The 16,721-nt window shown below is 45.5% G+C and overlaps 2 protein-coding genes across 2 annotated transcripts; one reads left to right on the top strand and one right to left on the bottom strand.

Annotated features, from left to right (window-relative positions):
- Nucleotides 1-810: 810 nt before the first annotated feature.
- vwa1 (von Willebrand factor A domain containing 1) lies at nt 811-9,311 on the top strand. Its single transcript, XM_084436374.1, has 6 exons — nt 811-1,134; nt 3,978-4,535; nt 5,446-5,778; nt 5,915-6,190; nt 7,166-7,429; nt 8,346-9,311. The coding sequence occupies exons 1-6, from the start codon at nt 1,050-1,052 to the stop codon at nt 8,372-8,374; spliced, it is 1,545 nt and encodes a 514-aa protein (XP_084292500.1). The 5' UTR covers nt 811-1,049; the 3' UTR covers nt 8,375-9,311.
- Nucleotides 9,312-10,294: 983 nt separating this feature from the next.
- Nucleotides 10,295-14,931, bottom strand: otud3 (OTU deubiquitinase 3). The gene is made up of 8 exons (XM_084435879.1): nt 14,804-14,931; nt 13,840-14,148; nt 13,339-13,487; nt 12,201-12,313; nt 11,863-11,985; nt 11,529-11,661; nt 11,167-11,342; nt 10,295-10,859 (listed from the first exon to the last, which is right to left on the bottom strand). The coding sequence occupies exons 2-8, from the start codon at nt 14,043-14,045 to the stop codon at nt 10,695-10,697; spliced, it is 1,065 nt and encodes a 354-aa protein (XP_084292005.1). The 5' UTR covers nt 14,046-14,148; nt 14,804-14,931; the 3' UTR covers nt 10,295-10,694.
- Nucleotides 14,932-16,721: the final 1,790 nt, after the last annotated feature.

Below are 16,721 nucleotides of genomic sequence, written 5' to 3'. Positions count from 1 at the left end.
GCTAATGTGAACATTACTCAAGCTCTCGCATTTATCTGCCTGACTCACAAGTGTGACTAGATGCATTGCAGGCTATTCTGAATGGTACAGTATGCATCCTTACAGTAGTTTGGTATTTAGCGTCATGAGGTTATTTACGATCATATACAATGGCTAGAAACATTTGGACAGACTTTGCATATATTATTGCTCATTGCTCATGTCACAGTTAAGCAGTACACAATGGAGCGATGGGCATATTGAGGACCATGCCGAGGTACACAACGGATGCCCATAGAGATCCATTGTGTAACTGTGACGTGAGCAATGAGCACTAATATCTCAAAAGTCCAAAATATGTCAACATTTCTATATGGACCATTGTATATGATCGTAAATAATCGTATGACGTATGATGCAAAATACCGAACTATTCCTTTAATAATTAATATGATATTTAAAGCAGAAGCCACATCTCTTTTGGTTTCGAGTGTTTTGAAATTAATAGGTCTTAAAATAGGACATTTGTGAAGAAATGGGATCAAATCCAAAGGATGACGCTTGGCCACAGCCTTTTCTATTCTGAGTGTCTTGGAAGACGGGAAAGAAAAGAGGGAGAGCAAAGTGGCGAGAGAGAGGGAGGGAGAGAGAGAGAGAGAGAGAGAGAGAGAGAGGGAGGGAGGGAGAGAGAGAGAGAGAGAGAGGGAGGGAGGGAGGGAGAGGGAGAGAGAGAGAGAGAGAGAGGGAGGGAGGGAGGGAGAGGGAGAGAGAGAGAGAGGGAGGGGGAAAGGGTTTGGAGTCGAGAGAGCTGCGCGAGAGAAAGGACTGGGATTATACACGCGGCCGTTTCTTCCAAGGCACCCACCTTGAGTTAACGCGTTAATTCAACACAAATTAACATTTTTATCAGAGGGATATACTGAGTGGAACATAATGCTTAATGTGAGGTTTTGTGATATGTAGCCTACAGACTGAGTGAGAAATAGTTAGGTCGGCTGTGCCAGTGGGACTCGAACTCATATATAGCCATTAGTTCGTGCCGCTGATATTGATCAAATCCATTATCTACAATGGAGAGTCGCGTTTTTGTGACGTTCATACTGGTCAACGTGTTCCTGCGGTCGTCCAGTGGTCAGGACCCCGTACCTGAAGCAGGTGAGCACCGGAGCCCCACCCAGGGGCTGTCTGGGTGGGATATGGGGGTTGAAATCGCAAGAATAACCATGAATCATAAAAAAAAAAAGGATAGATCATAATGCCAGTTTTCCTTTAGTTCGTAGTTTGCTCGTGATTTTATATTCACTTAAACTGAACATAAAACATTAAAAATGTAACAGGATTTTATGTTGATGCTTTTGTGCTGTTCTTGTCAGGTCTCTCCGGATAAAAAAAAAAATCAACCAGGTTAATTAAAGGCTAAATTAATCAATAAAATTATGAGCCCTATTATTTGACATGAAAAATTACTATAGATGTTGTAAATAGTAGTAAGTCATGGAAAGTAATTGACTGAGTGGTCACACCCTTGCAAGTGTATGTGGGGAAACTCCTAACCATAGCGCTTACAAGCTAATCTTGGTGGTGACTGAAGCCAAGTCAGTCTGTATGAGTTTTAAATGTGTGACTCAGTGTTAGTGTAGTGTGTAGCTACATATCAGGCTCCTCATGGCCCAATTCCATTTATAGGGACCAGAAGACATTTAAAGACCTTAGCATACATAACTACTTCTATGCTCTTAACTCTTTATACTGACGATGACCTATGAAACTGTAAAGACAGGTCGATCCTTCCTGCCCCTCTGTGCTAGAGTAGGTTTATGAATATCATTCACTGGCCATATGGTGTGAACCTCATACAACGCATGGATGTTTTAAATCCAAGAAAAGAAGTTCTGCTTTATTTGGACATACTGTACATAACCATCTGCAGTGCACCTGTGTGTGCGTGTGTGTGTGTGTGTGTGTGTGTGTGTGTGTGCATATGGACATGGGCATTAACACGTGACCCATGTCCATCAAACCACCACCATTTTGACGCAAACATGCATGTGCATGTGTCTGTGTGTACACGCGCGCTCGTGTGTGTGCGTGTGTGCGTGTGTGCGTGTGTGATGAGGATGCATGCATCACAGTGTGTGAGTAAATATGCGCACTCATGTGTGAGACAGGTCAAAGTAACTCCGCTCCCATTGTCCCGCCAATGGTTTCATCATTCATTTACAAGTCCCAGGAAGTCCCTTATTGTCCCTTCCTGTGTGTATAACCAACCACTGCAATAAAACTACTACTGATGACGATAGACTGCATTATCGGGCTCTTTCTCAGACAGAGACCACACTGTGCAGCTGAATGTTGAGCCCAACATCTGGTGTTAGATAAACGTGAGTACTGTACTCAGAACTAACACTGAGAACCAGGAGACCACATGTGCAGCGTAACTCCCGTCTCTCCCACTCTAGGGAGCTGCTGTGCAAAGTCCAAACAAGACAGATGTAGGGAATTCCTTCAGGAAAGGTTGTGTGTGTGTGTGTGTGTGTGTGTGTGTGTGTGTGTGTGTGTGTGTGTGTGTGTGTGTGTGAGAGAGAGAGAGCTTGCGCAGATGTGAGTTGGGGGGTCTGAGTGTGTAACAACCTTGCACGCTTCGATTCTTACTCGCCTTTCAACAAGTCTTGTCCCATCCACACAGACTCATCTCAAGCGTAGAAGTGAAGCACTCTGAGATTCTTTGATAATGGCCCAAAGAAGATGATCAATCTCCAAAGATCATGACACGCACACACACACACACACTTATACACACATACTTAGACGCACACAGAACCCACCCCCCGCTCATTCCCTCTTGGCTGTGATGCATTCCTCCTTCTTTCTCGGATGGAACTGTTCTGCCAACCCTTTTCCCCCTTCCTCTCCCCCCCACCCCACTCTTTGTATTACCAATGCCCAGTAGCTCTGGTCCTCCGTCACTCACTCTGTTCACGCTACTACTTCTGTTACGAAACAAAGAAAATTGGCAAAACTTTGAGAGATTTCCTCAGGACATACAATACAATGTTTTTATGCCATCAAAGGATTAAGAAATGCTTTAATCCTCCCACTCCCTGTTTAGTTATCTTATCTTGGATCCTTCATCCCTATTTATAGTTTGTTTGTTTTGATCCAGCGTCATCGCTGTAGTTGCTTGTTACTCAATCATTTTACACCCATCTTACACTCATTTTACACCCGTCTTACACTCATTTTACACCCGTCTTACACTCATTTTACACCCGTCTTACACTAATTTTACACTCGTCTTACACTCATTTTACACCCGTTTGACACTCATTTTACACCCGTCTTACACTTGCTCGCGTCTCTTCTCTCCTTTTTTGGTTTCTCTCGCTTTCAGGCTCATGGCATTCGCTCTAAAGAGTTTAACGACCCTGTGACTGTTGTTCCAAGGAGTTGGAAGGAGAGAGGGAGGGAGGTTTTGTGTGTGTGTGTTTGTGTGTATGTGTGTCTGTGTGTGTGTGTGTGTGTGTGTGTGTGTGGGTGGGTGTACAGTATGTACCGACGCACATGTGTGTGTATGTGTGCCAAGTAGGGAGGGAAGCACTGGAAAAAGTTGTGGGAGGGAGAAGGAATCAGAGAGAGATTTAGCCTGGCCTGCTGAGGTATTCCCATGCTGCACCACTCAGCTCTGGAATTGCGCTTTACGCCAGTAAATCTGTGATAATGGTTTTACCACTCATTTATGGGAGGTTTGTGGTGCTCTGTAGCAACATCTGACAGACCACGTTGCTTCCCACATAACGGTCCCATAACCCCACACATACAGTAAACACTACCCAGATAGCAAACGGATCTGGGCCATATATGGGCCGGAGCTAAGACACAAGTGCCAGATCTGGCCTGTATATGGCCCTGATGGGATTGCTGTCTGGGTAGTCTCTATGTAGGTCAGTAAACCTGCTCTTCTCCCAAAAAACTTGTTTTTCTCCGTCTTCTCCTCCCAGTGCTGAACTGCTGTGAGGGTGACGTCCTCTTCCTGTTGGACTCCTCCGGCAGCATCTCGTCCTACGAGTACTCCCGCATGCAGAGCTTCCTGTCCGAGCTCGTCCTCCCCTTCTCATTGGGCGAGGACCAGGTAAGGATAGGGCTGCTGCAGGTGGGCAGCCAACCCCGTCTCGAGTTCGGCTTCGACGCCCACGATACCCAGAGCGGCCTTCAGGGAGCGCTCATGAACACCGAGCCTCTCCGCGGCGACACCAACACCGAGGACGCCCTCACGATGGCCCGGGATCGGGCGCTGAGGCCCGGGGTGGCGGGGGGAGCCAGGGAGGGGCTCCCCAGGGTGCTGGTGTGGCTGACGGACGGGGTGAAGCCAGGCGATGTGCTCCGGCCGATGCAGGAGCTGAAGGAGCAGGGCGTGGCCGTGCTGGTGGTGTCCACCGGCCACGGGAACTACCAGGTGCTTCGTCAGGTGGTCAGCCCCCCCGTGGAGTCCAATCTGTACTTCGTCGACATCGACGACGTGAGTATCATCACCGAGGACCTGAGGGACGCCATCATTGGTGAGCGAGTGTGTGTGTGTGTGTGTGCAAATCCACTGTGTGTGTGTGTGTGTGTGTGTGTGTGTGTGTGTGTGTGTTTGCGAGTCCACTCTAACTCATTTCCTGTCTGTCCCGTCTCCACACACTCTCCTGGAGACAGTGGGACGCGTGTGTGTGTGTGTGAGTGTGTGTGTGTGTGTGTGTGTGTGTGTGTGTGCATGTGCGTGTGTGTGTTTGTGTGCAAGAGAGAGAAACACTGTAATGAGAGAGTCGGGGGGCTATTAATATAGAGATTATTCACCCCCTCTACCCCCTTCCTTCCCAAACCATTCAACCCCCTCACTGTGCCCTCCTAGAGTGCCAGGCGGGGGTATTAATAGGCAAGAGGGCATTTCTCTGGCCAGATAGAGTAACAGCTATAATGCACACATGTACACTTAAGACAACTTATATATCAGTAGGACGTGGTGCACAGAGTAAATATGTCCTGTAGAAAGGTCCTTTGCTTCCAGGGAGCGTCCAGGGGTCCTATTCACAGACACAGAAACGTCCTCTGGGAACCTGGCTAGTCTAGTCTTATGCTTGCAGCATCCCAGCACTGCGTTGTCTATTTCGAGGGATTTTATTGCATGGGTTGCGAATGTGCTTGGAGTCCCCAGTCTGTCTGTCTGTCTGTCTGTCTGTCTGTCTGTCTGTCTGTCTGTCTGTCTGTCTGTCTGTCTGTCTGTCTGTCTGTCTGTCTGTCTGTCTGTCTGTCTGGTTTGGTTTCTCTCAACCCGCCTCCTCCCTCCTCTCCTTTCAACTTTTTGTTTACAGCTGCTGAAATTGAAGAAGATTAGAATACATAGATAAAGTGTGTGTGACGTGTCCCTCCGTGTCCCTCTGTTGTCCACCCTCGGGTCACTTATGGTGCTGTCTGTCCTCTCTCAAGAGATCATCCGGGCCGAGCGGCTCTTGGTCCGAGACGTGTCCACCAACAGCGCCGTGCTGCAGTGGCGACCGGTCCTGGCCGGTTTGACCGGTTTCTACGAGATCCGGTTTGGGCCGGTTCCTACAGGAGGAGCGGGAGGAGGGGGCAGCGCCGGGAGCGGTACCAGTCCTAGTACCAGCGGTAGTCAGTACCAGAGACTCACCCAGCCGGGAGACTCCAGTAACGTTCAGCTAACAGGCCTGAAGCCGGACACCACCTACTCTGCCACACTGACCCCTGAGTCCAACGAACAGGTGCTCAACTCACTCTCCGTCACCTTTACCACTAAGCCAGGTAGGTCTGCGTTCATCATCAATTTTATTAATCCACTTTTCTTAATGGAATTTTTCGTCCAGTGTAAAAGCAGAAACTCCCCCCCCCCCCCATCTCCTCAATGGTTTCTCCCTCCTCTCCCATCCCCCCCTACCAGAGGTGACGAGCCCGGCCACGGTAACCGTGACCGAGGCGGGGGTGAACAGTGTGAGGGTGAGCTGGGGCCCCCTGCAGCCCGAGTCCGTCCTGCACTACCAGGTGGAGTACTCAACCCTGACAGGGGGCGGAGCCACCGTCCTCACCGTGGGCCGAGGACAGAACTACACCGTGCTGACCAACCTGCAGCCGGGCACCGAGTACCTGGTCACCGTGAGCGCCCGCTACCCCTCCGGCCGGGAAAGGGCCATGTCGGTGAAAATGTGCACTCCGGAAGGTGAGGAGCTCGGAGGGGAAATGCGATCCTGGCAATTGGGTTGGGGATTATTTTACAGCCCCTTAATCCTTAAAAGGGCGGGGGGTTCAAAGCTGAACTTTTTTTGGAAGTAGATTTCAACTTGCTTTTGTCAGCGTAATTGAGTGCAGTAGGATTGTCTTTCCGCCCCCGGGGGTGGTTTTGAAGGCGCCGTTCTAGCTGATGAGGATGTACTTCACATACTGTACATTTCATTCTCTTCTCTCTGCCTCCATCAACCCCCTATCTCTCAATCTCTTGTACTTAACCCTCAATTCTCCGCTCCTGCGGCTGTAGCTCAGTTGGTAGAGTGGGCCCGTTCGATGATCGAAGGGTCAGCGGTTCGAATCCCAGCTCCGACTGTACACATGTCGAAGTGTCCTTGAGCAAGACACCTAACCCCAAATTGCTCCCAATGAGCAGGTTAGCACCTTGCATGGCAGCTACCGCAATGGGTGTGTGAATGGGTGAATGAGAGGCCATTGTAAAGCGCTTTGAGTGCCGCTGAGGTGGAAAAGCGCTATATAAGTGCAGTCCATTTACCATTTCTGAATGAAAAATCTTACTTGGTTTAGTTTAGATTTCAAGAACACACTGAGTGGTCGGTCAAGCTAGTTTCAAACAAAGACAAAAGGTTTATTCTGATGTTTACGGTTTGCAAAGCGGACTCTGAAAACAGGAAGTGCTTCCTCAGTCAGAGTGGTGAATCTCACTCGGGAGTGATACCTTATAACGTGAGAAAGGAAGTGACATGCAGTTTCAGGATGAAGAGGACAGGGAAGTGATGTCACACAGAAACAATTTGTAGTTTTAACAGACTGATTCTAGGGGAACGAACTACAAAGTTAGAACAGTCAGGTAGGAAAACAAAGAAAAGAACAAAATTATGTAGGTGACATTGGTGAGACTGAAATTTCATTAACAGTCTGATACATTCAACCCCTCCCCCCACCCCAGTGACGCCAGCCCTAGCAGACCTGCAGGTCACCACGGTGGGCAGCGACTCCGTACAGGTGGACTGGAAGGCCGGCGCCGAGGGTCTGAGGGGCTACTGGCTCACCTGGGAGGGGCGGGGCACCGGAGGCTCCTCCCGCTACCTGCCCCCCGACTCCCTGTCCGCCCGCCTCACACACCTGCCCCCCGCTGCGCGGGTGTGTGTGTCGCCCGTGTACCGGACGGCGCGGGGGGAAGGCCTCTGCTGCACGGCGAAGTTTCACTCAGGTGAGGGGGGGGGGCTGTAGCTCAGTTGGTAGAGCGGGTCGTTCAATGATTGAAGGGTCAGTGGTTCGAATCCCAGCTCCGACTGTCCACATGTCGAGAGTGTCCTTGAGTAAGACACCTAACCCCAAATTGCTCCCAATGAGCAGGTTAGCGCCTTGCATGGCAGCTGCTGCCATTGGTGTGTGAATGTGTGTGAAATGGGTGAATGAGAGGCCATTGTAAAGCGCTTTGAGTGCCGCTAAAAGCGCTATATAAATGCAGTCCATTTACCATTTACCATTTAAAGGAGTACTAAAGGGAAAATCATGTTTAGCCCTGTTTTAAGGTTACTTATGATCATATACAATGGTTCAGATCAAAAAGTTGACCAAACTAGCATTTTTGATAAAGTCTGATAATTGCTCTACCACCGTTTTGGTCATACAATGGATGTGGGTGGGCACCTTGAGAAATCATTCAAAAAACATGTTAAACTCTCAATTTCAAAGACTCATTACTACTCCTCTAACATCAAGTCTGCCATCACTCTAGAGACTTTTAGGACCAAGCTTCAAACCCACTTGTTTGCTGCAGGTAATTATTGAGTTGGTTTGCTGCTACTGTGTGTATGCGTGGTGTACATGTGTTAGATCCCTTGTAGCCTGGTGTGTTTGATTGATGGGTGTGTTTGTTATTGCTGTTTCCCTTTTGTTTCCCCCGGGCTGATGTAAAAATTGGATCATGGGGCGCATTAGAAATATGAATAACATGACATAACATATGGCAACAGGTCGGCACAGGTTGTATATTATGATGGCTATAATTTTTTCCCCCATTGCATCTCAAAACCTCTCTCTCTATTTCTCTCTCTCTCTCTCTCTCTCTCTCTCTATTTCTCTCTCTCTCTCTCTCTCTCTCTCTCTCTCTACCCCCCTAGATGCTTTGGCTTATGGCCATAGATCCTAGCACCCCTGGTCTGAGCAGATGACCAGGATTGAGGAATGATGAAGAAGGATACAACAGGCCTCTCTCTTCACCTTCATCATACTCATCCTCGCACTCCTGTCTGGACATCATGTGATTGTTTGGCCAAAGGAGCACTTGTGTGCAATAGACACTTTTGGGTGTTGGATGTTAAAATACAACAAACTGTTCAACTGAGAACCGTCTCATGTAATATCAGAACACTCCTTGCTTTTCACTTTCATGTTGTACTGTCTCAAACCTGTAATCGCACTGTTTATTTTAGATGTGAGCTTAAAGTGTAGAGAATGCAAGCATAGCAGTGATCTTAGCAGGCAGTTCTGCTTAGCTGTTTCTGTATCAGTCAAAGTGAGCTTGGAGTATTCTCTGCACACAGCCACCTATAGTATGGGTGTCTGATGGGAAAATGGATGTTTATAATGCTTCAAATATTATATCTTATATGTCGTATTTCTTCAATGCACCTTGGTTTACTGTAAGCAACACTCAACATCCTAAATCTCAACATGTCTTGTATTGCTGTGTGTGTGTGTGTGTGTGTGTGTGTGTGTGTGTGTGTGTGTGTGTGTGTGTGTGTGTGTGTGTGTGTGCGCGCGTGGGTGTGTGCTTGCAAACTCATCTTGCAGTGTAATTGAAGGGCAAAATCCCTAATAAGAGAGGATTTTAAAACCTTTGAACTGATGAAAAAATACAAACAGATCCTCTACATGCCTTCAAATTACAGACAGATGGTGCAGGAGAGGTGATGCAGATGTTCTCTGATAAAGAAAGTATTTTTTCTTGGAATATTTGACCTTTTTTTTTCTTTTACAAAAAAGTTGAACAGATACATAATTAGTGATGCTTTATTCTGTGATGTTGACGTGTCTTTGAAGAACATGGTGTCTGTAAATAATCCTCCAGTTCTGTTTTTAAAGTAGTCTCTACCGCCCTCTTTGGACAAGATGGGGAAATGTTTCAGGTTATACTGAACTGTCACACTGAACTAGAATCTAATGGTAGGTTTCTTGTTATTTTAAACAAATTAGCAGTTGTGTATGTATGGTTATGAACCACATTTGAGTTGTATTGTGCATACAATAAAAATTATGACACATTTTAATTTGAACTCAATATTGTTTAAGCATACTAACTAGCTTACTATTGCAGTTTTAGACAGGTGATTCAAATGTTTAGTTATTAGGTCATAATACTATTGATACACAAGCCTTGTTCAAGGTGGGAACCAAACCTTATCTCAGGAGGTAAATGGACCCGTCAAAAATTAAAAATGTACTTTTATTCTGCACCTTTCTACACACTCTGTGGATTTATTAAGACAAAAAGATTAGTCTACATCAAAATCTTGACTGCACCTTTACGACTCATTGGCAGATTATAAAACAAGATTGTCCATTTTTTATGAGTGGATACTTAGCATCTCACAGATTCAGAAAACCATCCTGGTGGCAAAGGTAACTGTACAGATCATGGTTTGCGTCCATAGTGATGTTCAAAAAGTAACTGTTGCTATTAGAATCAAAAAGTAACTTATTAGAATGGAACACCAATGTAGTCATCATGGAACCCATGACATCATTGAACCTAAGCAGGAGGAAGGCACAGGCATCCTGCTCACTCAAACTGTCAATCAAGCTTGTTTTGATGGTCTAAAAAAACAGTAAGCTCTTTTTGCCTATGCCACTATATACAGTAGATAGTCAATTTATAATATTTAGTAGCAGAAGTGTACACTATGAAAGGAGATATGTATCATTCAACTAACCATTGAACACTGAACGAAACAACAAAGTTAAAGTAACACAGCAACTGCAACACTTATTGAAAAACAAACAACAATTGTAAAGACTCAAATTTATTGCAGCATTCCACATCATATCAGACAGAACAATCATTCGGTAACATCTCTTACTTTCATCTTTGGCTGGAATCGGTCAAATTCAAACTCAAATCAAAAGCAAAAAGATGGTTCACAGCATGGTCACTGTGCAGCCAGACCTCATTCACCAGCGTCAAAACAGTGTGAAAAGAGAAAGAGAAACTCAATATGCCAACCAAGTATCAATAGAACCCTGAACCATGATTGCTGACAAGCACAAACATGCACAAACACGCACACACACGCACGCACACACACGCACACGCACACACACACACACACACACACTTTGTCGCAGGCACTATACATTTGCAGAACAACTAAAGGGTTTTAGGAAACATCATCCAAGATGACTGAAAAATAATTCTATGTGCAAAACGTTGTCGTCATCAGCCCGTGACTAGTTGTATATGGCCATGCTGTCTATATACTGAGTGTGTTGAGCGCCGGTACTAGAGTAACGGGCTCTGGCAGGTTCTGATTCTGGTCCTGGGTTCCTTTGCTCTGGAGAACCTTCTGGCGATGTCGGTCCTCCTGTCTCTTCTTCTTCTCCACGCGCTGCTGTTCTTTCCTTTGCCTGTTGGTAGCCTGAGTGAACAGATTGAAAACCTTGGATGGATGGACTACATGTTATGCGATAAAGAAGTTAAATTAACATATTAACAGCAACTGCAACACTTATTGAAAAACAAACAAAAAATGTAAAGACTCAAATTTATTGCATCATATCAGACAGTATCAATCATTCGTTAACATCTCTTACTTTCGTCAAAAAGATGGTCAGTGTGCAGCTAGACCTCAAAACCTGCGTTGACAGAACTGGCCCAGTAAGGTAGCACTGGGATGAAGGGATTAACCACGATGCACTTTAGACCACAAACCATGACGCTCTTACCTTGGATTTGTGTGTGTTGCTGCCCTCTGGTGGTCGTTTGTGCTCACTGCACTCACAGGCAGAGCAGGATCCGGAGGGACACTGGTCTGGGCAGGACTGGGCTGTTAGCTCCGCCTCCATCAGCCACTCAGCATTGATAGTGGCTGCACTCAACTGGAACAAGTTCTCCTCTTCATCTGAGAGATGGAGTAGAGCAAAATACACGTTCCATCATGTATTGTCAGACGAAGTCCCTTTGGATAAAAGCGTCTACTAAATGGCGAACAATTTAAAAATGACCGAACAATATGGATCCATTACAAAGGGATTATATCGCTGGTCAGAATAAAGTCTTTGTCAACAAATGAAAAGAGGGTCCTCACAGGGCATCCCCCTGTTCCTCAGGGAGCTCAGGATGACATCATCCTCCTCGGAGGGGGAGGGCGAGGGGGCCATCCGTCTGTCCCTCTGACCGTCCCCAAACTCACGCTGCTGCCCTCTGGCATTCTGCAGATTCTGAAAAGACCGATGAGAGAGAGAGAGAGAGAGAGAGAGAGAGAGAGAGAGAAAGAGAGCGAGAGCGAGCGAGAGGACAGGATCAATGAGAAAACATTTCAAGAAAAGAAAAAGATATCCATTCGGAAGGCACACACTGAGAAACTACTTAATGAGAGTTAAGCTGGATAAGATCGATACGATGAGGGACGATGCGGGCACCTCTATGCGCAGCTGGGCGGGGCTCTCCGAGTTGTCGCTGCTAGGCCGCACGCTGTCGTAATGGTCTCCGTAGCGATAGGCGATGTGCAGCTCTCGACAAAGTTGCTTCTCCACGCCGTTTATCTGGAGGGATCAGAGGTAACCCCCCGTGGCATTTAGACTGCATGATACGCAATATCTGCTTTCTAAAGCACACATCACTTGTACTTTCTGTCACCCTGTTACAAAGTGAGCTATTTTTGCCTAATGTGTTTGTACTATAAATCTGTGCCTTTGGCCATGCATTACGCACTATCCTAAGGGGATAGGGTCACTTGAGATATGCCATTGTGTCCTACCTCCCACAGTGGAGTGTTGAGCTGATGGATGACCACTTTTAGCTCTTGACTGCGGGCGAAAGCTACGATGGCATCATTGCCAGCAAAGGTACCGGGCTGGGAGAGGTTAGACACTGAATGAAAGTGAAACAACAATGAACAGAACAGTTAGCAGTCACTAGAGACTCTGTACATGTATTTGATTAGTTGTTTCACTGCTCTGTGTCCATATATTATCTGACAAAATAATAATGATACTTTCATCCATAATATGTGATTAGCTGGTCATACAAACAACTACAGAGGGTGCTCAGAGAGCACATGCCTCTGCCCATGAATGCATTTTGTTGGTGTAACTAAGTTGAAATAACTCAGTTACACCAACAGTAGGGGTGGTACAAAATAACGATACGGCGATTATCTCTTGTGATACAATTATCAACACATGTTGCGAAATATCGAACATAATATGTTCGGCCGATGCATCGTTGCATCCCTAATTATATATATATATATATATATATATATATATATATATATATATATATATACACACATACATTAATAACAATAATAATATATTTTGTTACTCACCTAAGTGAAGACAGTTTTCGAAAGATGAAAGCCTTTTCTCCGAGGTGACTACAGTAGCAGCTCCCCACCTTTTATATAAAAAGCACTTTTTTGCACTTAAATAGCACATGTCTACCGATTCGTCCACTCAGCTGTTATAGTATCCACTAGTCTGGCATCGTGACCCTAATCAGGTAATCTCACATGCTGCTTTCTCTATCATGGAGAAAGATCACATGATCAGGGTCACGAAGCCAGGCTAGTGGATATCGGTGAATATGTGCTATTTAAGTAAAAAAAAAAAAGCTTTACATATAAAAGGTGGGGGACTGCAACTGTAGCCACCTCAGACAAAAGGCTTTCATCTTTCAAAACCTGTCTTCACTTCGCTATGTAACACAATAATATAATCTGTACATACAGTAACATAGACGAGTGACAAAGGTCAAAGGGGCAATGAATGGTTCCTGGCAGGGCGTTATACCGGGTACAGCCCCGAATAGCATACCGACCTGGACCAGGGCTAGGATAGCGCTGCGGAGTTGATGGGTTTAGGATTAGATTTAGAATCAGCCATTCTCCTTACAGTGCTGGGTGAAGGGCACGTCATCCTCAACAAAGGGCTCGAAGTCATGGCGGTGTGACATCATGTACTGCACAGTCTCCTGACGCAGGCGCAGATGTCCTCGGGAGTGTCCCTCCAACTGGTCCCCCAGAGCTCTGAACAGGCAGTTACTACAGAGAAGGAGAGGCGCTGTTAGCTACACTATGGATGGATCTATTCCTTGTTGTTTTAATGCTTATTCGCTATGTATATTCTGCATTTCCAACCTTTGCTGTAATTTCTCACTGCTGAAATGCCAAATTTCCTCCTACAGTACGTGGATTATTAAAGTTTGTATCTATCTATCTACACTAAACAAGCTATTGGGTGAGAATAATATATACTGTATAAGGGCAAGGCAATATTACCATATAGTAATACCTATCTGACAGACCATTCCAGGATATCCAGAAGAGCAAATACTTTGATTATTGGGTGGGTTTAGGTTATTCTGGTTATTCTGTTATTCTCCCTGAGTCTTACCCATCTCCAGGCACCTCTCTGAGGTTGAGCCCGAGCGCTTGGAGCTGATTGGAGAAGCTCACAAACTCCTCGCCAGCATCGCCGTCCTGAGGGCGGTTCTTACGGTCCTTGGCTATAGCCCGGCGCGCTGCCCGCTCATCCCTCTTGCGCTCTGCATCACACTTCCTGTTTCCACGCACAGGCTTTCCTGTTTGCTTCCTGGACATGCTTATTAATGTCTTCAGGGATGTGTATATCTATAATACCTCAGTGTTACCGATCCAGGTCTCTCAGTCTCTGACGCCTGGACACCTCCACACAGGTGGAAACCTGGATAAGAACAGGGAATGGATAGAAATGAGCAGGTTATTCGAAAAAGAAAGCACTGTCATTATCTTGGGCCACCCGATTGGTCCACACTGGCAGGCACAAATTACGTAATCACAACGTAGAACAAACAAACTAGATATGACTGCAAATGTAGTTAGCATGTTGCATGCTAGCATGCTGAAATGACAGCAGCAGTTGTCGTGTCATTAGGCTGGAGGACGCACTGATGAGGAAACTGTTAGCTAGCTAACTAATCAAATGACAGTGGGTCAACCGATAACACTGCAAAAAGCAAAGCTAACTAACTAACCAGGCTAACGGGACTGTCTTTTTATCAGTTGAAATGACACCCGGAAAGCGACCCTAGCTAATATCGTTGATGACAGAAGGTCAACGTTAGCCTAGCTGTCATGTAACGTGAGCCTAGCTGTCATGTAACGTTAGCCTAGCTGTCATGTAACGTGAGCCTAGCTGTCATGTAACGTTAGCCTAGCTGTCATGTAACGTTAGCCTAGCTGTCATGTAACGTTGGCCAACGTTACGGTAACTGCTAACTAGCACTATAGAGTAAACCTCCTGTTTAGCCTAGCTAACGTTAACTACATAACACGTTATCATTAAGCTAGCATATATAGCGAACTAACAAATTACTCACATCCCACGGTTGGTTGGATACCTTCACAGTCGTCTAATGTTACAAAGACCCAACTGTGTGTCACTTTAGGCCGAAACAAGTACAAGTTTTGTTTACAATCTCCGTTCCCTGAATATACTTCCGGGTGCGTCATAATAAGTACGGTATCCTGAGTGGACCATACGCTGTGTAATCGTCCATGAGTTTAACTATTAAGCTACCTTGCTGGATTTTCTGTTCAGAATGTTCCATCGTGGCTCAATTAATCTAAATCGCGGGAAAGCTGGTTTTAGTTAGGAGGACTGAACTAGCTCAAGTTAGTAGTAGTAGTAGTTTCAAGTGCTAGAGGTTTCCTGCTCTAGCTCACTTAGGAAGAAGGGATGCAGTAGGCCTAGGCCTAAAGGTCATTATATTTCAGATTGTGGTCACATTAAGGTCAAACTAATGTGCTGCTACAAGGTAGGTGTAGATTAAATTCGTATTGTCAACCAAATGACTAAGAAGTGAAAACTCGTGGCTGGTGCAAATCAAGTGAACGAGCGTTGAGTCATGTAGGCCAGCAGTGTGTATCAGTTTTATGACTCAGGATTAGGTGGGAGGGTGAGTTATGTGTTTTGAAGGAAAGTCTGCCACTCTCATCCTCTCCTCTACCAAATCTGTTCTATCCCTTTTCACCAACCCCTCCTTTTGACAGTGCAGTTGGAGAGAATATAATATATTATATGTGGGGAGAGTGGGTTGAGTAGAGAAAGAGAGTGAATTTGTTGATAACACCAGCAGCAGACGTAAGTGAATCAAGAAACAGCCCCATAAAATGCATTAGTAACGGGATGGGAAAATACGAATGTCATAAGAAAAACAAGAAGACACGATAAAAAAAAAAAAAGTGCAATGCCATCCCAGCATATGGAGGCCTGGGGGCCTATTCAAAATAAGAGTCACTATTTTGACTGCAGGAAACCTAATCTAAGAAAATTGTTGGATTTAGCTGGACTTATGAAATAGCCTACTAGCATTAGGCTATACTTTGGTCTTTTGAATGATTTTGCTCTCGTGCCAATTTGGTCAAACCGATAGCCTAATCTACAAGTTTATCTTGTATTTTATCCGTCCAGTGCTGCCCGCTCTTTTAGACAAATTGGTCCAAACGGGGAGGAAGACGGCCAGTGGCTGCTGGTACATTAGGTTGAGCTAATTGGCTGCTGTCCAAGGTCCTGAATTGTTGTGGCCATGGGCTGCTTGATCCTCAGCCTGAGACTGAACTAGACGCTACTTTATACGAGAAAATTGAATTGTAATTGATTATCTTATTCACAGGCAGTCTTCTTGTGAACCACAAACGTTTATAATGTCGGTTTTTCTAATCATTCAGTGTGTTGGTTTTAAATCACTGACGTCCACACCCGGTGGAATCCAACTTGCATACATTTGGGTCACAGCCTGACATTGTTCCCGGGTGGTCGTTCAAATTTATTGAAACTCAGTCTGGTGTAGATGGCTCTCCTTCTAAAATAAAGCACAGATGTAATAATTATGTCATGTTTTGGTGTATAACCTATAAATGCACACACGTAGCCTATCTTTTTCAATTGAACCCAGAGAAATGGCGCAGAATCCGAAAATGAACTGCAAGGACTGGAGAGAGAAAAGGAGAGAGATATCGAGGGGATCGGTATGAGTGGGTAAAGCCAGGAGAAAATATAGTCTAGGCTAGAGGTTAAACCACTGCGAATACTAGGCTATTCTTGGAATTATCTGGTCGAACAAATCTGAATGTTTTTATGACTGAAATTATAGGTGGTGTACAGATTCTCGATTTTCTTCTCTCTATAGGATAGGCTACCTCCCGCCCACAAACGCACACATACACGCACGCATGCACACACGCACGCAAAGGGATGGTGGTGGTGGTGGTGGATGCTTCTGGCTGCGATAAGAC

This window comes from Borostomias antarcticus (genome assembly GCF_949987555.1).
Source record: "Borostomias antarcticus genome assembly, chromosome: 3".
In the NCBI taxonomy this organism is placed as follows: Eukaryota; Metazoa; Chordata; class Actinopteri; order Stomiiformes; family Stomiidae; genus Borostomias; species Borostomias antarcticus.
Note: the sequence above shows the minus strand (reverse complement) of the source record. Positions and strands in the feature narration are given on the sequence as shown.